General features: G+C 42.2%; 1 protein-coding gene across 1 annotated transcript in view; it reads right to left on the bottom strand.

Moving 5' to 3' along the window:
* GMPS (guanine monophosphate synthase) overlaps nt 1–27956 on the bottom strand; it is a 72407-nt gene that overhangs the window by 22551 nt on the left and 21900 nt on the right. The window contains exons 4-10 of the mRNA XM_032787410.2: nt 20673–20770; nt 18627–18730; nt 9357–9550; nt 8105–8270; nt 6067–6218; nt 5097–5270; nt 561–666 (exon numbers count right to left, since the gene is read on the bottom strand). Coding sequence (XP_032643301.1) covers nt 561–666; nt 5097–5270; nt 6067–6218; nt 8105–8270; nt 9357–9550; nt 18627–18730; nt 20673–20770 — 994 coding nt within the window. The remainder of the gene's footprint in view (nt 1–560; nt 667–5096; nt 5271–6066; nt 6219–8104; nt 8271–9356; nt 9551–18626; nt 18731–20672; nt 20771–27956) is intronic.

Genomic DNA, 27956 nt, shown 5'->3' on the forward strand with positions numbered 1-27956 from the left:
TGGACAGTACAAATAATATTCAGTTACATTCACTGTTAATGGAGTTTTTGCATATGAAGCTGAAAGAGAAAGCATATAAAAAAAGCTACTAGACTAATATTTCTTTTATCACTATAAACAGCACAGTGGCTCTCTTATACGGGGTGCTTCATCTCTAGAAAATACAAACTTTGCTTGCATATAAAGCCATAGTAGATATAATAGACATACCAAGTTTCTGTCTCAACACTGTAGTAGGGATATAAATACCTTTTAAAAAATTAACCATGTAAACGATTAAAAAATACTTTGTTTAAACGGCTAACCAATTAAAGAGCTGGCCAGCAGGCATTCAAGCAGCACGGCTGGGGCTTAATGCATGGCCAGCCCAGGGGTTAACTATTAAGGCGGGTTAACCAGTAAGACTAATGCTCACCAGTTAACATTTTACATCCCTACATTATAGAGGCGAAATTTTCCTATATTCAAATATAAAATTTATTCTGAGGATTAGAATAAAAACATTAATGACATTTGTAGTCCGTGACTTTAATGAATTACACTAACTCTAAATCTCATACCTGGGAATGGATGCCTTGAGACCAGCTCTTCTGGGAGACCAAGTTCTCTCCCTAGCACTCTTACTTCATCCTTGTGGAAGTCCTTCAGTGGCTCTATTACTCTACCCTACATAGAAAATAAAGTAATTTACATTCGAGTTGCCATGTTCAACTAGCACCTTAGTAATAATTCCAACCATCTGTTGACACATAACATTGTTTTAATCAAATTAGTCATAGACTCATAGACTTTAAGGTCAGAAGGGACCATTATGATCATCTAGTCTGACTTCCTGCACAACGCAGATCACAGAATCACACTCACCCACTCCCTGTAACAAAACCCTAACCCATGTCTGAGTTATTGAAGTCCTCAAATCATGGTTTAAAGACCTCAAGGTCAGAGAATCCTGTGAAAAGTGCCAGTACTGGAGATTAATAGCTGAAGCAGAAAGGAAGGAGAGCATCTGAACATTGCTTTGTGAAAACGCTTAATAAGAAGGAAAAATGGATGAGAATGAATCTTCACCACACATTTAATTTCAAAGATGGAACAGTTACGGGGTTTTTTCTATCAGCTGCTAGACTTGATATGCCTCTAGTCAGAGATAAAAGAGGGTTACATGATTTTTGTGAATAAGCCATATAAATTTAACCACTTTTTCAGTTCAATCATTCACAAGCCAACCCAGAAGTCTTCAGATATATTCATTAGTTATCAAAGACTCTGGACAAAATTTCAGGTTATGGGCCAGTCACATCAACTATTTACTATAGGTGTAGTGTGGTCAGTCACCTATTCTCTATAGTTCTTATGTTGCATTTAACAATATAGTATCTGAGAACCTTCCAGGTCATGCATTAAGCAACATGACTAATGTCTGTCATGTGTTCATTCTCTTATATTGCCCAGGTGGAGAAGAGTATGGAATCAGAGTATGAGAAGTTATCAAGTTCAGTCCCATGCACTGAGGCAGGACCAAGTAAATGTAGACCACCCCTGACAACTGTCTGTCCAGCCTTTTAAAAGCTTCCAATGACATGGATTCCTCAACTTCCCTTGGAAGCCTATTCCAGAGCTTAATTGCCCTTATAGTTTAAAAGTTTTTCCTAATATCTCACCTAAATCTCCTTTGCTGCAGATTAAGCCCATTACTTCTTGCTCTATCTTCAGCAGACATGGAGAATAATTGTTCACCATCCTCTTTATAACAGTCCTTAACATACAGGAAGATGATAGGATCCCCCCTTAGTCTTCTTTTCTCAAGACTAAGCACGCCCATTTTTTTTAACCTTTCCTTATAGGTCATGTTTTCTAAATCTTGTATCATTTCTGTTGCTCTTCTCCGGCGTTTGTCCAATTTTTCTTAAAATGTAGTGCCCAGAACTGGAAACAATACTCCAGCTGAAGCCTCACCAGTGCTGAGTAGAGTGGGACAATTACGTCCCATGTTTTAGATACAACAGTCCTAATAGCACATTCAGAATATTAGCCTTTTTTCACAACTACATCACACTGACGACTCATTCAATTTGCGATTCACTATAACCTCCAAGATCCTTTTCAGCAGTGCTGCCACCTAGCCAATTTTGTAGCTGTGCATTTGACTTTTCCTTCACAAGTACTTTGAACTTCTCTTTATTGAATTTCATTTTGTTGAATTCAGACCAACTCTCCATTTTGTCAAGAACATTTTGAATGCTCACTGTGTCCTCCAAAGTGCTAGCAACCCTACCCAGCTTGGTGTCATCTGCAAATTGTATAAGCGTACTCTCCATTCCATTATCCAAACCCTTAATAAAAATATTGAATAGTACCAGATCCAAGACTGACCCCTGCAGGGCCCCAGGACAGCAAATGATTGGTAATTACTCTTTGAGTACAGTCTTTCAATCAGTTGTGTACCCAATTTAGAGTAATTTAATCTAGACCATATTTCCCTAATTTGCTTAGGAAACTGTCATGTGGGACTGTGTCAAAAGCTTTACTAAAATCAAGATCGATCACACCTACTGCTTCCCCAATAGGCTAGTAACCCTGCCAAAGAAGGAAATTAGGTTAATATGAAGTGGAGTGTCTTGTTTTAATATTTTTAAAATTATAAATAAGGGCACACACACATTACTGTATGTTTATGCACATACACATTACTATATGTTTATGTTAGGAGGGCAAGGTTAAAGAAATGCTCCTTGCATGTGGAGTGGAAGGCAGTGAGGTTTGTGATGGTTCTGAGTTCCTTTGGGAATTCATTCTACAGTTTCGGATGAGGCCTCAAGAAAGCTCTGTCTCTACCTTAAGGGTAAAGCTCATATCTGAAAGAAAACTCCATTGCAACAGAGAAGTGAACTTGTTAAGCGTGGTCTTCATTCCAGAGCTTTAGAAGATCTTTTAATATCCTGGACTCGGGCCATCAAGAATCTTGTGAAGTACCAAAACCTTGAACTTGATTCAATATTCTATGAGAAGCCAGTACAGTAGAACCCCAGGGTTAGAAACATCAGAGTTATGAGCTGACCAATCAACCACACTCCTCATTTGGAACCAGAACTACAAAATCAGGCAGCAGCTGAGACAAAAAGAAAAAAAGAACAAGAAAATCAAACACAGTACAGTACTGTGTTAAACAAACTACTAAAAAAAAAGGGAAAGCAGCATTTTTATTCTGCATAGCAAAGTTTCAAAGCTGTTTTAAATCAATGTTCATTTGTAACATTTTGTTCAGAGTTATGAACATTTCAGAGTTACAAACAACCTCCATTTTTGAAGTGTTCGTAATGCTGAGGTTTTACTGTATAGGAAGTGGAGAATGGCTGTGATGCATTCATGGCAGCCGGCTTTTGCAGAGGTGTGCTGTAACGTTTTGTGTCTGTTGGAGTTTCCTAAGCATCGAATGCTTCATGCCCAGATATATTGCATTGCTATAGTCCAGCTGAGATGTTACGAAGGCATGAGTAACTGATGGCAGGTCACTACTTGCCAGAATGGTATGGAGTCTCTTAGCCAATAACAGATGGTACTAAGCATTACTCTAATATGCTGCTGTGAGTGTGCTTAGTGTCAATAAGGAATCCAGGAGTACTCCCAGGCCATGGATTGAATTGACAAATTTTGGGGTGTGTGTCTTCAAGGAGACTGCACTGTGGCTGAAACTCTTCAGAATGCTTTCCTCCGCCGACCAGCATCATCTCTATCTTGCTCAGGTTCAGTTTCAACCAGCTGTTCTTCATCCATGGTCTAATTTCATCCAAGCCCTAGGCCATCTTGATGGTAGAGTTGTAGTCATATGTGGTGAAGGACAGGTAAAGCTGTATATCATCCACATATTTCTGGCACTTAATCCATGTCTGACCAGCTCACCTAGTAGGTGCATGTAGATGTTGTATAGGACCAGTGAAAGAGAACTTATCTTTATGGACTCCCACAAGTGAGGGGTCTAAGTAGTAGAGGTGCAATTTCCCATCACTATTTGTTGGGTAAGTCCCTCCAGGAAGGATGCAAGCATTTTAGTGTATTACCCTGGACTCCTCCTACCTCTCTCAGGCACAAGAACACTATCCTATGGTTGACATTGTCAAGTGCTTCAGAGAAGTCCAGGAGGATCAAAATGGATGTCTACACTCTATCCACTGATAGCAGATCATCCATCAGTACTACTAAAGCGGTTTCAGTTCCGTGTCCTGGCCTGAATCCAGACTGTGCCAGTCTAGGATAATAGCTTCAATTAGATAAACCAGTAGCGGCTTTCAGCAAGCTTCTCTACGAGCTTGCTCAAGAATGGAAGGTTTGACACTTGGCTGTAGCTGGCCAGAACCAGGCTGAATTTCTTAAGGGTTGTTTGAATTATTGTGTTTGAAGGAGAAGGGAAGATTCCTTCTCAAATGAAGGGTTAGCTGTTTCAGGCCTGAGTGGCACCAATTGCCCATGACTCTCTTTCACAAGCCAGGAAGGGCATGGGTTGGATTCACAGGTTTCGGTCAAGGCTCGCTTAGAGAGTGTCCAGATCTTGTTGGAAAGTTAGTGTGCTGAACTCTGGGAATGCAGATAGGCTATTGATTAGTGAATTGCAGGCAGGATGGATCCAGCTTGTTTGGGAAGCCTATCCAAATTAGCTTTCCACCTAAAACACATGGTATTGTTTCTGCTCCCTTTTTGGGAAATGGGTTTTAAAATGGGAGAATCATGAAAAGCAAAATTTCTTATATGAATTTTTGAACAAAATCATTCATGCTGAAATTCATCAAATTGACAGTTTGTGAATATTTTCCCCAACTATTCAGTACTGCCCAAATACTCAACCCACCAAAACTACTTTAGGAGAACCAGGAAGTTAGAAAGATTAAGAGTAAATTAATTACAGCCACATATATATTACAGTAACACCTAAAGGCACTGACCAAAACAGGGCCCTGTCACACTGGGCTCTGTACAAAGCCTCCCTAGTGTCAACATTTATATTGATAAGAAGGTATACACACTATTTCTTTTTTCACATTTAACTTCAGATTTGGGTTACATCAAAAATAAAATAAATGTAATACTCATTTTTTATTTACCTCTTCTCTCAACTTTCTGATCAGCTCTGTGTCATTGTGATGAGTTTTGATTACTTCAGCTTTGCCACTTGCAACAAGGGAAGCACTTTCAATGAGATCAGGCCTTAGGGTTCCCTGAGCAAGAAAGACCTCTTCAGGTTTCAGATTCATTTCTCCAATTACCTCATTGGCAATCTATAATATGGAGAGAAAAAATAAATGTTTTACATTGATCCTGAGGGATCCAAAATCATGTTGCAAACATACTTAAAGGACTAGTGAATTTCAATCCCCTCTGCTTTAGACCAACACTGATTAATAAGAAGATTGCTTGTGATAATACTCTATTCCTGAAAAGGGGAAGCCATAACTCCTGCTCCACATGTGTCTGTTATGTATTTAGCTGAATGATTTAATAAAACTAATTTTCTTTTTTTTTTAATATTTGAATTACCACTAATAGTAACAGTGCTTCTTAGCTAGGTACACATCCTCCCTGAATCATTAATGATAAAACAGAATTTAAAATGGCTGCAAGTTGATGCATTATTAGAAACACATCAAAACCAAGATATTAACTATTAAGTTAGTCATTTGCCATTTGGTAAAAACACGTTATTTTTTAAAGCTTGTGCAATGTATATTAGCCTTTATATGTGAGTCAGCCAGTAAGCTGCATAGTGGACAGAATAGAAGATCTACTCAACTGTTTGTAACCATCATGCTATGATCAGTGGCAAACCTAATTCTGCTTCAGCTAACAGATTCTCCTTGAAGTTATGTGTTAGACACCTGGGCTCTGGAGCAAGATATCGTACATTCTATCCTCACCTATGTCCAACATCCACATGCCAAAACATACATGACATCTGATGTCCTGAAGCATACATTGCCCGAGAAAGGCTTTCTCGAGTGGAGTAAGACTGCATTTAAAAAAATATTTAATTGACAGTGTCCCTTTTAAATGCTAAAATAACTATAAAGCGATTACCTTCACAAAGGTGTCACCAATAATTTTTCTTTTTTCCTCAGGACTTGTAGTCATATTTAAAGTCTTGCTAATTCTTTTTCGGGGAGTTCTGTCTTCATCAGAGATTGGCAGAGTTGTTGTACCATTGTAGAATGAATGGGCTGCATTTACCACTGTACAAAATACAGAAATGTATTGAGAAAAATCAATATATAATACTAAACAGGATTGCAGAAAATATGTCCATTACTTTAAAAAGATCACTTACAGGTCATATCTTCAGATACTCTGCATTTTACAGGGCTACTCAAGCACTCACTCATTTAAGGATTATCTGACGAGACAATATTTCACCCACCTCCCTTACTAACCTATTCCACCATACAATTACTCTTGGTGAAACATTAAACCAACTATGGATGGACAAAGCTTAGACTATATTGGGTAAGGTTTTCCTTGTGATAAGATGGAAGATACAGAGGTTGCAGCTCTTTGCACTGTACACTGCTGGCAGTTTAACTGAATGTGTTGTCTAACATATACCATGTTACCAGATGCCTTGACAATCTGAGCATAAAAAGTCATTAGACACAACAGTATTCATTGCCAGATTTATCAATCTGCAAAAGCTACTCATGAATTACATGATTTTATGTAAATAGTATGAATGATGCGATACTTCACTGCCTAGCTTTGATATGCATCATTTGTCTCCTCTGATCCCATCACATCTTTGAGGAGAAACAAGGTGAGACCTTACTGGCCAAAAGGGATACTTTCTGATCTCTCATAATGTACTGCTTGTAACCCCCAGGGTGCTTCCCAGCCAGCTTTTCTGAAAATAGGTTAAAATAAATAAGTAGGCTGCCCAGAAGCCATCGGTACAACACACATCTCAAAAAGAAACTTGTTTATTAAAAAAAATTTGAAATCAGAAAGGTATCACACATGCAAATTGGCTTACAAAGTTAAACAATTAAGACTTAATTAGAGAACTGAGACCTAAACTCTTCAATAAGAAAAATAAGAAAAAATTGCTTCATATGAACAGGGAACTGCAACTGCTGAAGGCAGGGCCAGCTCCAGCGTTTTTGCCGCTCCAAGCAGTGAAGGGGAAAAAGAAAAAAAAAAAAGCCACAATTGGTGGCACTTCGGCGACAGCTCTACCACTGCCGCTTCATTTTTCGGCGGCTGGTCGTTCCCTCCGAAAGGGACTGAGGGGACCCACCGCCGAATTGCCACCAAAGAGCCGTGCGTGCCGCCCCTTTCCATTGGCTGACCCAAGCACCTGCTTCCTGCGCTGGTGCTTGGAGCCGGCCCTGGCTGAAGGCAATCGACTCATTTGCCAGTGGAAGAAAAGGAACTGATGGTTTAGGCAGATGTCAACTGTCATACAATTCCTCAATAGTTGTAATCACATACACCTCTACCCCGATATAACACTGTCCTCGGGAACCAAAAAATCTTACCGTGGTATAGGTGGAACCGTGTTATATTGAACTTGCTTTGATCCGCGGAGCGCACAGCCCCACCCCCCCGGAGCACTGCTTTATTGCGTTATATCCAAATTTGTGTTATATCGGGTCGCGTTGTATCAGAGTAGAGGTGTATGTGCCACTGGTGAAATGGTTTAATCTGTCAGTTCAGGACATCATTTTTCACTCACCGATGGAAAGCACTAATTTGTAAATTAGAATCTGTTTATTTAAACTTATATTTTAAATTATCTGGCTCTGGGCTTGTGTTTTCCTATGCATTTTTGTACAATGACTAGCACAATGCGGCCTCAGTCCTGATTTGGATCACTGGGGAGCACCCTAATATTAAATCATTATAATATATATAATTACAGTACATATAATACATATATAGTACGTATAATTATAGTACATATAGTACTAGTAACAACTACATTTTGATATTTAAATTCTCAAAATTTCACACGCAGTTTCATTAGACAATAAAACTATGATTAATTGTAAGATTATGGATTTTCTTTTAGAAGACTAGCCATACTATCCTCATTTACATGAAGTATAAGTAACATGAAACACAGTACCTTTGACTTGAATTCCAAGTTTTTTGAGTGCCTCCTCCACAGATAGGCTTTCCCTCTTGCGCATGAATCCATTATCTATGTGTACAGCTATGATTTGGTCTTGGTTTAAAGCTTGGTTCAGGAGAGCAGTACACACTGTTGAGTCCACACCTCCACTGAGTAAAACCTAGGTTAGGGCCAGAGGGGAAAAAAAAAAAAATCAAACTTGTCCAAACATCTATGGGAGAATGATAGTTAGCTTAAAACTCAGACTGAATATAAGAATTACCATGATCAGAACAAGGTGTTCTGTTGGTCCAATAAAAGATATTAACTCACCTACCTTGTGTCTCTAATATCCTGGGACCAACATGGCTACAATAACACCGCAATAACCTACGTATCACACTATACCCCAGGGGTGGGCAAACCTTTTGGCCAGAGGGCCACATCTGGGTATGGAAACTGTATGGCGGGCCATGAATGCTCACAAAATTGGGGGGTGAGTGGGAGGGCTCCAGCTGGAGGTGCAGGCCCTGAGATGGGGACGAGGGGTTTGGGGTGCAGAAGGGTGCTCCGGGCTGGGACCAAGGGGTTCAGAGGGCAGGAGGGGGACCAGGGCTGGGGTTGGGGCATGGGAGGGGGTTAAGGGGCAGGCTCCAGGTGGCGCTTACCTCAAGATGCTCCCAGAAATAGTGGCATATCCCCCTGCCAGCTCCTACCTGGTGGTTCGGCCACATGGCTCTGTACGCTGCCCTGTCCACAGGCATCACCCCACAGCTCCCGCTGGCTGCGGTTACCAGCCAACGGGAGCTGCAGGGGCAGCGGTAGAGGTGGGGGCAGTGTGCTGAGCCCTCTGGCTACTCCTACACATGGGAGCCGGAGGGGTGACATGTTGCTGCTTCTGGGAGCCATGTGGAGCGGGGAAAGACCCCAAACCCACTCCCCAGATGGAGCATCAGAGCAGGGCAAGCCCCAGACACTGCTTCCCAGCAGAAGTTCAAGGGCCGTATTAATACTTCTGGAGGGCCGGATGTGGCCCCTGGGACGTAGTTTGTCCACCTTGCTATATCCAGTGCTTCAAAGGAAAATGAAAAGTAAAACAGTGCACTAGGCAAATTGTGCAGTACATGAGAATGAGCTTCTTAAACTACTGGCCAGTTTACACCCTGAAGCAGGAAAACTGTCATTTTTTTAAGTAACCAGCATAACTACAAGTGTCAATATTATTCATAAGACTAGAAGTTGCAAAACCTGTTCTAAACCTACTTACCAGGACTTTTGATGAACCCACTTTCTCTTTGATCTCTTGAATACATGCAAGCTGTCTATTTTCTACTGTGAAGTTACCACTGCATCCAGCAATATCATAGAGGAAATTCTGCAGTATCAATTTTCCATTCTCCGTAAGGCCAACTTCAGGGTGGAATTGAACTCCATACAGTTTTTTAGATTCATTTGCTATACCTTCATGTAAAGAGAGAGAAGGTATTAAAAATTACAACTATAACATGAAAAGGCCATATATAATTTTAAAATGCATACTGTGTCCTCTTCAATACTCAGGTTTGAACTGGCAGATTAATTCATAGCAAAATATTTTAAAAACAATAGTCACTAGAATTAGGTTGATCGTACAGCAACCTAACACTTTTCTTTTTACACATGAAATCCAAGTGTTTTAGACATTTCTATGGTGCAGTTCCTTTGCTTAATGAAGATATTTAAGCAATAATTTGGCAGGTGTTGCTGAACTGAGACTCTACACTTTCCACATTTGGGATGAAGTGTCAATACTTAGGGAGAAGAGGTAAAACCCCACAGAGCATGAACTGCTGCTGCTGAACTGCCTTTCTCACATACTGGTGTTATTTTTTTGTCCTCGTTAACTTTGTTCTTTGAGATTTTGGGTGGGATTTCAAAGTGGGCAGCTATTATTTTTTTTTAAGTTTCTCTCTGCAGTTTTGTCTATTAACAGTAGGTCACTAATTACAGTAGAACCCTGTTTATCCAACCCTCCCTTAACCAGCTCTCTGCATTTACGGAACAACCAGGACTCCAGGGCAAGAAGTAGGCAATCACTCCTGTGACCACTAAATGGCACTGCAGCATCCCATTTTCCCATTCTCCATTTTATCCGGAGTTATCATCTGATCCGGCCCCAATTAGACCAGATAAACAAGGTTCTACTATACCTAACATTTCCCTAAAACACCTCAGAGATTAAACTATATCTGGAGGTCATTTTTCTCCTTGAAATCATTAGAATTACAGCCTCAAACCTGCATTTTTGTGCTTTAAAGAGACGTATGCACCTCATCTGCTTGATTATGTTTTCTCCAAGAGAGCAGAAAGTCAAAAGAGAAGGAACAATTTAAAAGTTCCAATCACTATACTGAGATACCAAAGGTGGTGTCAAATGTGAGGGGAAACTGGTTACCTACCTACAACGGTTGTTCTTCGAGATGTGATGCAGATGTGTATTTCATGTGGGCGTGCGCTCCTCATACACCAGAGCCAGAGAACTTTGCCTTACAGTAGCCATGGGTGCAGCACTCACATCCTGTGGTCATAGCCCCTCCCATGAGTAGTAAGGTCCCACAGAGGATCCGTCTCTTTAGCTGGTGGGTTTCAAGAACCTCATTGCCATGGAGTTTGAACTGACTTCCCAAGGATAGGTGGATGAAATGCCAATATTGCCACCAGGTGGACTCTCAATGAATCAAGCACAAGATCAGAAGATTGAAGGTAACAGGTACTCTAAGGTGTCCTGGATACAAGCCCGGGTTGATTGAACTCCCTGGCTAACGACCATACTAAGAATTGTTTCCTCTTGGCTGAATAGGCTGCCCTGGTGGAGGCTTCCTACTGTTGAGAAAGTCTTGCCAGACCACCTCCAAACATCATTCCTCCTCCTCATAAAACCATGAAGCATCCATGCTGCGAGGTGCAAGGAGCTGAGAGCTGGAAGAAAAAACTGACTGCAATGCTTAGTCAGGAGGCCAGGATGAAGAGGAAGGGATATAGAAGGCCAAACTGATAACATGAGGTCAGAGAACCAACATTGTTTCAGCCACATTGATGGTCTAATGTCAACCTGAGAATGACCTGTGGGATGATTGGAAATGGAGGAAAAGCATACAAGAGTGCCGATTCTCAGTTCAGGTGAAAAGCACTGGTCAAGGAGCCCGGAATGAGACCCCCTCAAGAGCAGAACAGCCGGCATTTCTTGTTTCCCTTGTGGCAAACAGGTTGATTGTCAGGACGCCTCAATTGGCAAAGAAGGACTGCAGGATGCTCGACTTCAGAGATTACTCATGATTCAGGGAGAAATTCCTGATGAGGTGATCCGCTAAGTGATTGGTCATGGAGGTAATGTTTTCCCTGATGCAAAACTGCCAGAGCCTGATTGCCTCTTGACAAAGCATGTTGGAGCATGCTCCCTCACCCCCGTCTGTTCATATAATCACGGTGGTACTGTCAATGAGTATGAGAGCCCCTGCTGTGGCCCTGAAAAGTTAACACAAATTGTAGATGACACAAAGCTACAGGGCACCAATATGCAGAGAAGCTTCTTGTTCTACTACAGGCCTTGAACTTTCAGTGAGTCCCGATGTACTCCCCAATCTATTAAGGAGGCATTTGTGATTCTAGGTCTTGGTCAGTGGAGGCAAAAGGAATATCCTGGCATACAGTGTCCTGGATTATCTATCAGAAGGAGTTAGTGGTAGGAGTTAGACCAGCATGTCCAGGGGACAGCAATTTGGATGATAGATCGACTTCAGCCACAACTTCAGAGGCGCAGTCTGACAAATTGGACTACCTATGTCCATATGTTCCAGCAACCTCAGGTATATTCAGGTTGTGAATATAACCTGCTCCAGATATAGGGGCTGGATCTCCTAGAAACACTCCTCAACTCGTAGAATTTATCAAGGATCCAGTGCACCAGTGTTGACTTCCCGCTGTTCGGGATGAGACCTAGACAACTGCGTAGGGATAGTGTGACGTGAATATGAGAGGACTTCCTCTCTAGACTCACTTTTCAGTAAGCACTCATCTAGGTACAGGAAGATAGGAATTCCCTTCTTCCTGAGGTATGCTGTTTCCACCATCATATACTTGGTAATAACCTGGGGAGTGGAAGACAGCTGAAAGGCCTCACAGTGTACTGGCAGTGCCAGTCAACCATTACAAATCTGAGGAACCTCCTGTAGTTTGGGAGGACTGCTATGTGGAAATAAGCATCCTGCAGGTCCAAGGCAGAAAACCATTCATTGTTATTCAAGGCAAGGAAGATTTTGGGAAGGGAATCTCACATATCTGATGTATCTGTTGCGCTCATGGAGGTTGAAGATAGGTCTCGTCCCTCCCTTTGGCTTAGGGTTGAGGAAATATGGGTAGTAGAACCCCTACCCCAATGCCACATGGGGACTCCTCTATGGCCTCCAAAGCCAGTAAAGACTGAACTTGCTCGAGGATCCAGTGTCTCGTGACGGGGGTCCTTAAAAACAGATCAGGTAGGAGGGTAGTGAGGAACTGTAAGACATAACCTGATCTTAAGGTGCTTAAGTCTTAGTTCTCTGTTGTAATCAAGACCCAAACACTGTAAAAGTTGGCCAGCCTGTCCCGAAACAGGGGAGACAGAGAAGGAGAGGTTACTACTGGATTGGTGTCCTGGACATACGAGTCAAAATGGGCACTTGCTAGATTCTGGATGAGCGTGAAGGGGAGGGGAAGAAGGCAGTGGGCAGCTGGTTAAGCCCAGAACTAGAGGACTTACTCCTTTGAGATCTCCGGCTCTCTCTAGAGTAGTCCTACTGCCACAAAAAAAAAAAAAAAAATGGAGGGAGATTGGCCAAAAAAACCCAACCAAACAAAAAACAATGCTGTGAGCAGTACTGCTGCTGAGGCTGCTGACTGCAATAGTGGCATCTCTTCGTGGCTGGAGTATATACTCTCAAAGCACGCAGAGTAGCTTGGAAGTGTTTAAAAGAGTAAAAGGTTTGTCGGTCTTTTCAGAAAATAAAACCCAACCACCAATTGGTAAGTCCTCAGTGGTCTGCTGCATATCAGACACGATGCCCAAATTCCATTGGCATGAGGCCTTCCTCATGGTCACAGCTGATGCCATAGTTCTGCCTGCAGCATCTGCCATGTCCAGAGCTGACTGCAACAAGGTCTTGGCTACCATATGGCCTTCTGCAATGAATGCCATAAATTCTTCCCTGGAGGATTCCAGCAGCTTGTCCACAAACTTAGATATGGCTGCCCAACTGACAAAGTCATATTTAGAAAACAGCTCCTGGCAGTTCTTGAGGTGCATTTGCAGGGAAGAGGAGGTATAACTCTTCCTTCCCACTACATCCATCTTTTTGGATTCTTTGTCCTTAGGGGTGGACTTATACCTTCACTGCCAAGCTCTGTCCTTTGCTGCCATCACCACCTGGCAGTTAGATGCTGGGTGGGAGTAGAAACTCTCAAACCCTTGTGTAGGAATGAAGTACCATTTCTCCAAATGCTTCGCTGTAGGGGGCAACAAAGCTAGGATAAGTCGGAGGGCTATTGCAGGCTCCAGGAGACTCTCATTTATCGGGAGGGCTACTCTTCCTGGAGTTGATGGTTGGAGAATATCCAGCAGCTTAGACATATTCTCCTGCAGGAGTTCTGCCAGGACATCCAAGTTAGTGACCATTAGCATCAGGAGGTCCTGGTATGCCTTAAAGTCCTCGGGCATCAAGGGAGAGGAAGATTCTGACATGATAGTCGTCAAGGGAGGACGAGGAGACGGTCTGCTGCACCAATGACAACACCTGTTCCTATATCAGAGAATCTGGTCAGAAGAGCCCAGCAGGTCCAGGGGGAATGAATTCAGTGGTCATTCCAGCTTAGAGGGATTGGGGGTGGAAGCCACCATTGAGACCAGTGATCTTGCTAAGGAGCAGGTTGAGGATTGGGACCTCAGGGATCAAGGAATGTCCCAAGGATCCCAAGGAGGCCACAAGGCATATGGATAATGCATTGGTGATCATAGGCACTGGGCGAAAAGCCCGTCACAACTGCAGAACAGATGCAGATCTTGGTACCAATAGTGATCAAAAGGTAACCTCTAGTTCTTATCTGACAAGGAGGGGGAGGACAACTCCAACCTCGACCTTGCGTAATCTTAGAGGGTCTGTGATAACAACGTGGGACCCAGCCCCAATGGGGCAAACAACCAATTGGATTCATCTGAAGCCCAGTAAGGAGGTGGCACCAGTGCCAAAAAACAGTAGGGAATCGGCAACAGTGGCACTGAATGAGCCACACTCCTCCCTAGTACCCGGAGAGGCATCAACACCAAGGCCGGGAATGGACTTGATGATGGGATCTGCTTTCAAGATAAACATGGCACCGAAGGATGTAACGGCATCAAGGGTGTCTTCGGTGCCAGACTTGGCCTCTACGTGATAGTCAGCTGCCCAGGTGGTAAGAGCTGTGGTGCCGACAGACGTGATGGCTCTGCAACATGGACAGAAGGTGTCATGGGCACAACAGAGGACAAGCTTGTAGAAGTCAAAGCACCAGAGAACTCCTGAACCACCAGAGAGTCTGGGATTGATAGGCAAAGCATGTCTGATGCCACCTGGTATGCTGTCGGCATGGAAAGAGTTGGCACTGGTGCAGAGTTGTTGGTACTGGACTCAAAGGACACCCCATGGCCAGATCCGGAGTTCACCGTATGAGCTCTTGCTGCTCTTGGTATGGTATCTGGGAGTGGCTGGATGGACCTGCTCCATCCTGTGTGCTGAAGAAAGTACGGTGCTGGTCAGCACTCCTCCTAGAAGAGGAGGAGCCAGAGCCTCCCTGAATCCTGGAATGATCCCGACCTGTTTTATGGGACCTCTTCCTCACCACACGACAGGGCGGTGGATAACCCTTTTTCTCTTAGGGGGAACATCCAGCCTAAGCATTGGGCAGCATCACTTGCCAGATCTGAAGGCAACTGCTGATTAGATGAGGGCCTCTGTGCTGAAGCAGGTCTCATGGCCTGCTCTAGAAGGTGCTGCTTCAGCTGCAAGTCTCTCATCACCCGAGTCTTCTTGGTGAACTACTTGCAGATGGAACGCCTCTCTTTAATGTGTCCCTCACTAAGATACAACAAGCACCTCCTCTGGGGGGTGCTGTTGCAGATGACCACCCCTACACGACAGACAATGCTTGAACCCTGGTGAGATCATCACACAGGGCACAAACCAAACCTAAGGTACTATTGATTTTAAATACAGAAAAATTCTTAGAAAACAGAGAAGTTTGAGGTGAGGACACAACACAAAGCTCCAACTCTAGTCACAGGCAGTGCGAAGGAACTGTGGGGGTTCAGAGTGGCACCACCCTTATATGACTGGAGGTGAGGAGGGATGTGCTACGGCCACAGGGCATGAATGCCACTCCTATGGGTACTGTAAGGCAAAGTTCTCCAGCTCCAGGGCGCACAAACCTACATGGAACACATGGCCACATTTACTTGAAGAAGAACAGACTGACTTTCTCTTTCCATCTCTACGAGCCATTACTGCTTTTGAAGCAGTACAATTTAGAGTCCTGCAACCTGCTCTGAAGTCAATGGGACCCGACTAAAAGTATAAGATCTAGATTGGAAAATAATTGGACTCTGTTGGGCTTGGGTCGAGCTGGCTCTCTTCGTGCCTGAGAGTGTCAGCCGGGTGGCCATAGCATGCCGTGCTCCTGCTGACCATTGTCACCTCACTGTGCTGTGTGTACTGCGGGCTTAGTGTGCTGCCAGTGCATGCAGCTGCTGCAGGCACACGCAGCCACCACTTTGCCAACCCCAGGCAGAAAGAGCAGAACACATGGGCAGGAGGTAATCATGTCAAAATCCAATTCTACCATCTCAGGCTCAGGTGGAGTGGGGTTGGGTCTGGTTCAGGTCCAGCCTAAAAATTAGGCCCAACCAGACTTCTGGTCTAATTACCTTATCAGAAACATACCCCTAAACAAATTGAAACAGGGATCACTTCCAAAGTTTCACTAGAAGATGTACTAGCAGCTATTCAAACCCTACAGTATAAAGTTTGATGTGTTTGAATCAAAGTTGTATCTGTCTTCAGCAGAAATGTATCTGGAATAAAGAACCCTATTTGTTGAGAAAAACATGAAAAATCTAGGTGAAAAGATTAATGAAGCACAGATGGAAAAAATTCTCTAGAGGGTTTTTTTTTCCCTTTTAAAAAGAGCTTTTTTGGATTGGAAAATTTAGTTTACTGAAAACTTTATAAAATCAACTCATAAGAATATTAGGTTTTCTAGAATCTTTTGAAGGAAGGGAATTATTTGAAATAACTTTGTGTTTGCAGAATTCCTTTACCAAATTTGACCCTAATTACATATTGTAAAAAAATTCCATATACCTCTCAAATCTCCCCCATTTAAATCGCCTATTTCATCAGTGTTATAAGGAGGCTAGACTAGAAATGATAGTGGTGCCTTCTGGTGTTTTTTTAAAAAAAACCTACGAATCCATCTCAATTCATACATTTTTAGGCCCTGGTCATGCAAACAGTTATGCATGGATTCACTCCACAGAAACTATGTACACGGATAAAAGTTTGCATATAGGTGTTTGCAGGATGGGGCCATAGTGAATCTGTCATCACCATGGAACTGGGACTGTATTTTGACTACAGTATGGAAAATGATGGATACAACACAATTTATAGATGAAAAGATCTTTATTTGTTCTGATATTAGCAGATCTACTCAGGATCACAGAAGAAAATTGGTGGCATTACATTCTGAATTCCTGTCGTCAGATTTTCCAGCTTAGAAAGTGGCAATAAAACTAAAGCTTATAAAACAAAAACACCTAACCACTCCAACCTCCCCGCCCCCACACACACACTTAAGACACTGCCAGTCTTGCTGTTAATACAATTAGGCTGTAGGCTGAAAGGAAGCTCATCTAAATTAAGATAACATGTAGTATGTAGATGATGTTTTGGAAAATTCTTTATTGCATGACTATGAACAGGTGACATTCGAAAGTGACCTGATTTTTGTTACTCTTGCATTTTGGTGTATTCACTAAAGCACAGTTCAGACTGTTTAGCAGTACTCTGTTCCCTTCCAAAACATGGAAGTTAGCTGTCAAAAATCAGGTACCTTGGAGAGCCAGGAAAAATATTCAACTACGCAGTACAAATATTAGAAAACCAGGAAATGTAGTTAATATCATGCTTTCCACTCCATACCCTCAAAGAAATTTCAGGCCTCATCTACAATTGAAGGTTATGCCGATATTACTATTCTAGTTTAAAAAAATATATACCCCCTAGCAAATAGTTAAATTGGTAAAATTCTAGTGCTGATGCAGTTATATCAGTTTAAAAAAAAAAGATGCCTTACAATAGTATGGTTTATTCTCCTTCCTGTATGAGAATAAGCAAACCAGTACAAGCACTTCTATACAGTATATGGATTTTACAGCACTTTGAAAACTGGCTCTAAATCGAAAACTTTGCTTAACCTCAACTATGATTAGGCAAGGGCCTCACCATTATGCAAGAACTTTTGGATGTGCTTGGAAGTTCTAGTTTTTCTTCTTTGCCCACACAATGTTTTAAAGGATTTGAAAAATTTGGGAGATGGGTTGGAATTTCTTATAATGAGAATCTATAACGCTTGCCAGTTTCCTCTTTAGTAGTTACATAATTGTAATTTTATTTAAAAGCTAAATAAGGATTTTAAAAAAGTAATCGACTACTGGCTACAGCAGGTTCGCTATTCAAACTATATTTACCTACACATCCTTGCAGGTGACAGTACTGCAGATTTGCTACAGGTCAAATACAGCACTGTGCTTGACCTGTGGTTAATGGAGACCAGCCTACAGAACACTGCTCATCCAACAATTCAGCAGTTTCTATCCTGGATCTTTCCTCAAGGATTTAAAATAAGAGCCACATGAATGGTTTAAGATTTCACAAAGTGGCTCAGTAAACAGAAGACTAACCTATAATCTGCTGGCTGCAGAAAAGGTGGTTTGATTCAGTGAGTTGCTAGTTGTCTTAATAATTTAAGTACATTTTCTAAGTCAACTCTCAGGGCCCACATCGACACATTTCCCCTGTAACCTTCTATGCAAGAGATTTGGAAGATTTCTTTTAATACTGCAATTCTTTTTACTCTGTTAAAAAACAGTTAAAATGACAATAGTAAATACCAGAGTGAACTAATTAAACACATCAGACAATCTAAACTAAAGAATTCTTGAAATCAAATTCCTTTTCTCTGATGCCTTTTCTAACATTTCTCAACTTGAACATTTAAAACAAAACGAGTCATTTCTGCATCAATTTCAGTCTTTTTCTTTACTAGCACAATGGTGCAATGTTTGGGTTAAAACACTACAGAGAAATGTAATCTTGAGTTTCATAAAAGCTTATTTTTACAATGCCCAAATTCTGTGCCACAATTCAGCAGATGTCTCGAGCCTTTTTTTTTTTTAAAGGGAAGTTAAGTCATAATTGTACAGAATACATACCTGCTATAATGTTCCCAGATTGTGCAACAATTTTGAACCCATCAGCTACTTTATCTACACTATCTCCATGAGTGAGGAGCACAAACTCTTCCTTCTGAAGGCCCCTAAACACAGGATAAAAACAGAATCAGTGAAAGTACAAACAAAAACATCTAACTTTATTTGTATAGTTAATTGTGAAATATGAAAAATTTAAGCACACCACAGATTTTCTGATACAACTTCATATTTCTATTTTAACTTTTTGCTGACAGACATTTTAGTTCAGATTGACTAATGTTCTAGGGCACAGGTTCTCTACCTTTTCAAAGCATAAATCAAGTAACAAAACATCTTGGAGACCACCTTCCCTCTCAATCTCAACCTATTCTCAGTCTCATATAACTTCTCCAAGCCAGAGGGAAAATAACAGCTATCAAGTCTTTATGTGTACAGGGCATGTCATCTAAAGAACTTGCCAGTTCACAGGATTTCACTGAAACTTCAGAAGTAGTACTAGCCAAAAATAAGTAAAAAACTAAGATAGAATTTTATACTAGTCATCCAAGGAAAGCAGTATGTACTGGTATAGAAAATTTCAATGAAAGGTAATTTACAGCTAAAGAAAGTTTCCCCTTCTCTCTTTGATCTTACATGCCACTCTGAACACTTGGGACCTTCCCACATCAGTACAAGAAATCCAACTTTTGGGTGCAATTACAGACATCTGTAATATCCTTCTATCAAAGGCTGTATCCAGTGATGCATGGACAACATACCTAGTTCTTCAGGAGGGTGTGCACTGATACACAGTTGGCCACTTGATAGATTTCTATCAGACCCTCTCAAGGGTCTCCTCCCACTAAGACACCACCTGTCAAGTACACGTTTTAAATACATGTGGGACATTCTTTCCAGTACTAAAGTTTTACTAATCAGCTTCTCAGCTGTTACATTTTCTCTCTGGAAGCTGCTTCACTTTTCTTACAGTAGGTGCACTCCATGCAAGATGAATAACCGCTCTGAACTCTGCTCAAGACAAATTCAGAGGGTTCCTTTGACAGCTAAGCCTATATTCTACTCGGACTTCTGTGGATTAACGGCAGGAAATGGGTAGTGCTTTAAAAAAAAAAAAAAAATTAACAAAGCTTCCTTAAGTCTGAATTTAGAAAAAGTCATAAGCACAAGCTTGTCCTGAGGGGCCTTAAACCTTACAGGATAGGATGTGAAGCTCCACGACACTTCTGGAAGAAGAAACAGTCACAAGAATTAGGACCTTATGGTACAGTAAATTGACTGGATTCTTACAAGGGGCTGAAAGAGAGGTGCTGTGGCAATACTGAGAATCAAATTTGCTTTTATAGAATACTACAACCCAAGTTTAAAGAGACAGAAGACCTCATTAATGCTTTCAGTTTCTCCATGGCTTTCAGGAACTTGGATATCTATAGATGCTAGCTAATACCAAAGTGACCTACTGTACAACACAATGCTTCAACAGCTGTTGAACTTGCCTTAATGCAAAAATTCCCAGGCTGTGGTCCCTGGCACCCTCTCTGGTGCTATACCAATAAAGCACTCCTTGTTTAAGTTAAGTTAAGCACTCCTTGTTTAAGTTAAGTTAAGCATTTTAAAAATGTTTTAGAATATAATGATACAGAGCACTCCCAAGTAACATGCATAAAAGATCCAAGGGTGAAGAATATAGCCCAAAAAACCCTTACAGCAAATGTAGAGTATAGCGTGATTATCCTTTTTAAAAAGAAGACAACATAGGGGGTTTGCATCTTTTAAAAAGACAGAGGCCAGAGTTCTGCATACAAACATGCATACCAATATGTATGCTTAATTGGGCCATTAACTGCCTCAATATTTGTATGTGCAACTGCCTAATTTACACACATAGTTGCAATAGCTATATAAGCAAATGGTGGGCAATTTCACATAAGCATGGGTGAAACTCCATTTTCTACCTTATAAATCTAGCCTGTGTCTATACTGTCACTAGCTTTCATTTCTAGAATGACATTTCCTCTACCATTTTTGTGGCTAGAAGTGCCTGCATACCTGAACAGTGAGCATGTGTTATCCAGAGTAATGCTGAAAACTCCATCTTCTCTAACATCTTTTTTGTGCACTGTACCTCCAAATACCTTATTCATCATCTGTCAAATCAGAAACATTGTAATTACCTTACAGTACAAGTTCACAATCCAACATAATTTCTATTTAATATATTCACCTAGCTCTCCCCATAACTTTAACCTGCTGAACATGACAATCAATTGTTAGTCACCGAAACCTCCTGCAGACAAGGTCACTCTTATACATACTAGTTATAGAATGTTACTACCAGTCAGTCAGAATCTTCATTATTTCTCACTATTCAGTGATCAATCTCCCCTTCTGCTGGCCTCCTGTCAGCATAGCTTGGAACCACTCCTACTATAAATTGACTAGGTAGGCCACCATTAATGCTATTAAGTCAAGAACTTTAGTGGCAGGCTTTGGATTCTACCAATTCTTCTATTTCCTGTTTTAGTCTTTCAAACCAATCAATATGGCTTCTCTTTGCACTGTGAGATTCTCTTGGTCGGAAGAGAATCAAGTGGCCTATTTTCACATATACTAGAGGTAATTCATACCAACATTTCATAACTCACAGGAGTTCCATTAGTATGCACTCTAAGCTAAATTCTGACTGCAGAAACATGCACCTAGCTCTCTTTTACAACAATGGAAGATGTGCACATGATGGCAGATTGTAACATCGTCTCAATCCAGACCTGTCTACATAATCATGTCTACATAAATATTTATTTCTAAACATACTTTCTATGTATTTATGCTTCTTCCTCACCTAACTTCTTGAAATTAAATCACAATACAGCCTACATCACTTCCGTTGATTGGCTAGTCAGCCATTTGTGTACCATAAAACAGATCAAACAAAAGTTATGCATCCTAGGTCCCAATAATTCTGAAATTAGGAGCCATACATAAATGTGAGACCTTTCTGGTATTTAATGTTTAAACAACTCCTATTCTGGCTGTAAGAAGAGCATAAGTAGGCTTGGCAAAATATGTTTTTTAAAAATTTCAACAGATAATTTTGATATCTAGTTTTAAGCATTTTTTAGATTTATATCCATTTAATTTTCACAACTGCAGGACAAAATCGCAGGGATTTAGCAGTCAGACAATAATTATCTAATGACAGCAGACAGTGAGATTTAAAAAGTTAAAGCTACCTACATGGCCCTCCTGTTCTGACATCACTAACAGTGAACTCTAATAAGTTATCAAACAGCATTTCTCTTATTTTGCCTAGCTGTACATTTTGATTTATCATCGATGGAAATTTTGTTTGTCACTTTGTGTACGGTAAAATCGACATTTACCAATAAAAAAATCTAATCCTTCCAAGCTTAAATATAAGGCATGATAAATAGCTGAAACTATAAAAGAATGGATGCATATTACAGGTGAATTATAATGTAGTGGGGGGGAGGATGAGCACTGAATGCCTAAATGCAAAGGTTTATTTTTATGACTCATTGAATAAAAAACATAAAATACAGAACTTCTGTTCCTTCTGATTTGAAATGTTACAACAGCCTTAAAGAAAAAATATTCTGTAGTGTATATTTTCTATATCATGGTATTCTTTTTTCCTGTTCTTGCTAATTGCTTTTTCCTAGAACCAGTGAGAACTGTAATCAACCATTTTGAAGAACACACTTGATTTGGCAGTATTGATGACTAACACGTTGGTAATGATTTTAAGATTAGACATTGTTTCTACTACGGTATCAACTAACCCAATTTCTAGTTTCAAACAAACATGAAATCAGTTTATATATTTTTCCATCAGTAGAGTTGCTCCTGAAAACTATCCTGTTAGGATATAGATATTCAGGCCTGTTTGCAAAGGCCTATACTTTAAGAATTTAGGTGTATTCTTATTACTTAGCTAGTTATAGAGGTATAAAAGAAAGAATTAAAGATTACTGTTTGTGTAATGCCCTTCTTTTACTGTGACAGGCTAAGGCCTTCAGCTAAGATATAGTTAGGCAGCCATAAGCTGGGAATTGTATGGTCACATCCTCACATTCCAAACTAGTTACATTGAAATAAGGGGCTATTGGGCTATTAGGAATATAATCCTGCCCTGATATTTTTATTACCTTTAGAGAAAGGGAAGAGCCTAGAAGATGGCATTTTGTCTGACAAGAACTTACTTACTAATAGACACAGCTGGAAACCTCTTATGTCTGTATAGATGTAGCTGTGAAATCCTTACTTCTGTATTGTTTTGTATGTTTATTTGCATGGTCTCTGTCTGGTTCTGTGATTGTTTTTGTCTACTGTATAATTAATTTTGTTGGGTGTAAACCAATTAAGGTGGTGGGGTATAATTGGTTAAATAACCATGTTACAGTATGTTAGGATTGGTTAGTTAAATTTCCATAAAGTAATTGGTTACGGTATAGCTAAGCAAAATTCAAGTTTTACTATATAGTTTGCAGTCAATCAGGAAGGTGGGGGAATGGGAACAGGGACTGGGGATGGAGGAATTGGGATCATATTTTGCTAAAGGAGAATGGGAACAGGGATAGGAACAGGAACAGGGACACAGGCAAGGTTCTGTGGTGTCAGAGCTGGGAAGGGGGACACTAAGGAAGGAAACCGGAATCATGCTTGCTGGAAGTTCACCCCAACAAACATCGAATTGTTTGCGCCTTTGGACTTCGGGTATTGTTTTTCTTTGTTTATGCGAAAAGGACCAGGGAAGTGAGAGGGTGAAGGAATGAGCCCCCTAACATTTCCTCCATTTCTTTTTTAATCTCATCACAGGCTGACCCCTGCACTTGGTATGGGCCCTGGTTCTTCCTTATCCATTTATTTAAAAAATCCTTTACCCTGGCTTGCCAGAACCCGCAACTACCATCACGAGAGTTCGCTACAGCCCATCCAAGCAGCTGCACGGACTGTTGGGGAGGGGGACTTACAGGCTGCCACTCACCTATCCGATGCAATGCATCCGAGTCACAGCACCAAGATGTTACGGGGCTTATTCCTTCACCCTCTCACTTCCCTGGTCCTTTTTGCATAAACAGAGAAAAACAATACCCAAAGTCCAAAGGTGCAAACAGTTTGATGTTTATTGGGGTGAACTTCCAGCAAGCATGATTCCGGTTTCCTTCCTTAGTGTCCCCCTTCCCAGCTCTGACACCACAGAGCCTTGCCTGTGTCCCTGTTCCCATCCCGTTTCCACTCCCCCTTTAGCAAAACATGATCCCAATTCCCCCATCCCCAGTCTCTGTTCCCCCTTCCTGATTAACAGCAAACTATATAGTAAAACTTGAATTTTGCTTAGCTATACCTTAACCAATTACTTTACGGAAATTTAACTAACCAATCCTAACATACTGTAACATGGGGTACGTCTACACTACGGGATTATTCCGATTTTACAGAAACCAGTTTTGTAAAACAGATTGTATAAAGTCGAGTGCACGTGGCCACACTAAGCACATTAATTCGGCGGTGTGCGTCCATGTACTGAGGCTAGTGTCGATTTCCTGAGCATTGCACTGTGGGTAGCTATCCCATAGCTATCCCATAGTTCCCGCAGTCTCCTCTGCCCCTTGGAATTCTGGGTTGAGATCCCAGTGCCTGATGGGGCAAAAAACATTGTCGTGGGTGGTTCTGGGTACAGCCTCACCCCTCCCTTCGTGAAAGCAGCAGACAACTATTTCGTACCCTTTTTCCTGGGTGAACTGTGCAAATGCCATAGCACAGCAAGCATGGACCCTGCTCAGATCAAGACAGCAATAACAGACGTTGTAAACACCTCGCACATTATCGTGCAGTCTATGCTGAACCAGGACCTGCAAAACCAGGTGAGGAGGCGGCGGCTACAGCAGCACGGCGACGAGAGTGATGAGGACATGGACATAGAATTCTCTCAAACCGCGGGCCCCTGTGCTTTGGAGATCCTGATGGTAATGGGGCAGGTTGCAGCCATTGAACACTGATTTTGGGCCCAGGAAACAAGCATGGACTGGTGTGACCGCACAGCGTTGCGGGTATGGGACGATTCTCAGTGGCTGCGAAACTTTCGCATGCGTAAGGGCACTGTTATGGAACTTTGTGACTTGCTTTCCCCTGCCCTGAAACGCCATAATACCAAGATGAGAGCACCCATGTGAATACCGCAATAAGAGCTTTTGAATGGTGACAGACGTGCGGGTATCAAATTGTACAGGAAGGATGCAGTGGAGTAGGAGGACAGGAGGCCAACCGTGAGGAGAGAAGGTTATGTCGAGTGAGAAGGTGGCGGCAGGAAGATCAGAGGTGTAGGCAGGAAAGTTCAGCGTAGGTGGTATGCAAAGTTGGGGCTTCGCGCGTGATCTAATGACATGTCTGGTCTTCTGTGGAGCTTCAGACAGCAGATCAGGGATCCAACAGAGTGCGCGGCGCCCCTGTGTAACCCACCTCACCATGCTTCATATCCTCCTCACCAACGTGTAGAATGCGTGGGGGGAGGAATCCGTGAATCACCCACTCACCACCCGGTGGGCCCAACAAAGGCTGTACTATTTTACTTTGCTCATTAATCCGCTTGTAAGCACCCATTCCTCCCCCTATTCATTCGCTTTTTGTTAAGGGAAATAAAATCCCTATTGTTAAAATCATGTATTTCTTTTATTAATTCATTATAGAGAGGGAGAAACTTGACAAGGTAGCCCGGGTGTGGTTGGGGGAGGATAGGAGGAAGAGACAAGGGCCACTAAAAAAATTTCAATCAAGGGGAGGTGAGGGTTTCATCAAGGGAAACAACACAGCAGTCAGACCTACCGACCCATGATGAATTAGTTCTTCAAAGCTTCTCTGATGCGTCACCGCTTCCTGGTTGTGCTCTCCTAATCGCCATTGGTGTCTGGATGATGTAATCAGCGGCGCATGGTGATTGCCTCAGCTTCCCACTACCTACCATAAAGTTTCCCCTTACTTCTTCACTGAGATGCAGAGACACAGCAGCAGCTAATTAATAAAGGGGACTGTTTGGCTGAGGTCTTGATACGGGTTCAGTAATGTGTCAGCGCGCCTGTTATACGGCCAAATGCACATATCTACACCATTCTGCACTTGCTCGCCTGCTAGACAATTGATTCTGTCCGGCTGCCTGTATATGGCTTCATGACCTGGCATTCAGGGTAGGCTGCGGTCCCTCATGGATAACTACAGGCATTTTCACATCCCCACTGTTGTTTTTTCTGGTTGTAAGCTATTCCTTGCTGAAGCTGTTATAAACAGCAGCAGTGATTCTGGAAGATGCGAGCGTCATGAACCTTCCTGGCATCCCACGTGGTGTTTGGTGAAACGGCCCTTGTTGAATCCACCATTGCTTGCAGCACCGTTGACGTTACCTCTTGGTTTACGTGCTGGGGCCCTTGCGTACTCGGTGCCAAGATAGGGATATGGGGATTCATCTATCAGCTTCCCCACAGTTAGGGTCCCATTGCAGCAAGCCATCACTATGACCTCTCACATTTCCCAGAGTCACTACTTTTCTAGCAGACAGCTTAATGATTGCTTTGTTCTACTTGCATTCCCACAGCAGCTCCACAGCTAGATTTTCCCACTCAAATGTTCCGATTGACTGGTAGCTGTCCGGCGTATGCAGCTTCCGAGGGCATTTCCCACTCGCTTTCAACTGTGAGCACCACGTCCTTCCCACTCATTCAGATGAGCTCTTTCATTGCGGGTCACTTCCATGATTTCCAAGAACATTTCTCTCGCGTCTTTTTTTTCCTCCGCCTTATCTGAGATAGCCTTCGGGATGGAGTAGGGAGGCTTGAAAAATTTGCAGCTGCATGAGGGAGGTAAAAAAGGGAGAGAAGTATTTAAAAAGATACATTTTACAGAACAATGGTTATACTCTTTCACAGTGAACAACACTATTCACCTTACATTAGCACATGTGATTTCACTACATGGTCGCATTTTGCATCTCAATATTGAGTGCCTGCGGCTCTGGTGTTAGAGATCTCACAGACACAGGTCCGGGCAGCATAATTCAGATTGCATGCAGCTATGGGAAGCCATTGTCTTTCGGCTTCTGCAGCCTTCATATACACAGTGCCCTCCTTTCCCAAATACCAAGCAAAGCCCGTTCAATGCTGCTTCTTTCCTGTCAACATGCAGCAGCAGAAACCAACCCCCCCATCCAATTCTCTGGGATGATCGCTTTACCCCTCCCCCCACCGCGTGGCTGGTATCATGGAAGATCACTGCTAAACACCCCTCTCCCCACCCCCACCACGTGGCTGGTAGCAGGAAAGATCCCTGCTAGCCAAACGCAAAACAGCTCGGTGTCAATCACCTCCCATCCTCCCCCTGCTTGGCTACCTGCAAGGAAGGATTTCTTTTAAGCAACAGGCAAACAGCCCAGTAGGAATGGCTATGTCTGTCCCTTAATTAAATTCCTGAATTTCAACTAGATTACCATGAACGATATCACTCTCCTGAGGATAACACAGCGAAATAAAGAACGGATGTTGCTTGAATGCCAGCAATCACCGGGACCATACGCAGCTGGGCTTTGTCATGCAATGTTACAAGATTACTTGCTGCATGCATGGCATGGTCAAGTGTCCTACTATGGAGAATAAGGCTGCCCTGCCCAGAAACCTTCTGCAAAAGCTTTTGGAGTACCTCCAGGAGAGCTTCATGGAGATGTCCCTGGAGGATTTCGGCTCCATCCCCAGACATGTTAGACTTTTCCAATAACTGTACTGGCCACGAATGCATTCCAAGTCCTCAGGGCAAATTAATCATTAAAAAATGCTTGCTTTTAAACCATGTTTTATATTTACAAAAGGTACACTCACCAGAGGTCCCTTCCACGGCTTCACTGTCTGGGATAGTGGCTTGGGAGGGCTAGGAGGGTAATTCTGGGAGAGTGAGAAAAAGCTCCTGGCTGTTGGAGAGAACGGAGTGTTGTGTGCTCTCTGCAAGCTTGTCCTCCTCATCTTCCCCATCGCAGAATCCTCAGCCATGGCTGAGATTACCACCCCCACCTCAGAATCCACGGACAGGGGTGGGGTGCTGGTGGCGGACACCCCCTAGATTTGATTGCAGCTCAGCATGGAAGCAGCATGTTTTCAGCCCTGCCCCGGACTTTCCGTTAGCTTCTTTGGTTTTCTGGTAGGCTTGTCTGAGCTCCTTAATTTTCACAAAGCACTGTACTGAATCCCTGGTGTGGCCTCTCTGCATCATGGCCTTGGAAATTTTTTCAAATGTTTTTTCATTTCGTCTTTTGGAATGGAGTTCTGTTAGCAC

Source organism: Chelonoidis abingdonii, chromosome 8 (genome assembly GCF_003597395.2).
Source record: "Chelonoidis abingdonii isolate Lonesome George chromosome 8, CheloAbing_2.0, whole genome shotgun sequence".
NCBI lineage: Eukaryota > Metazoa > Chordata > Testudines > Testudinidae > Chelonoidis > Chelonoidis abingdonii.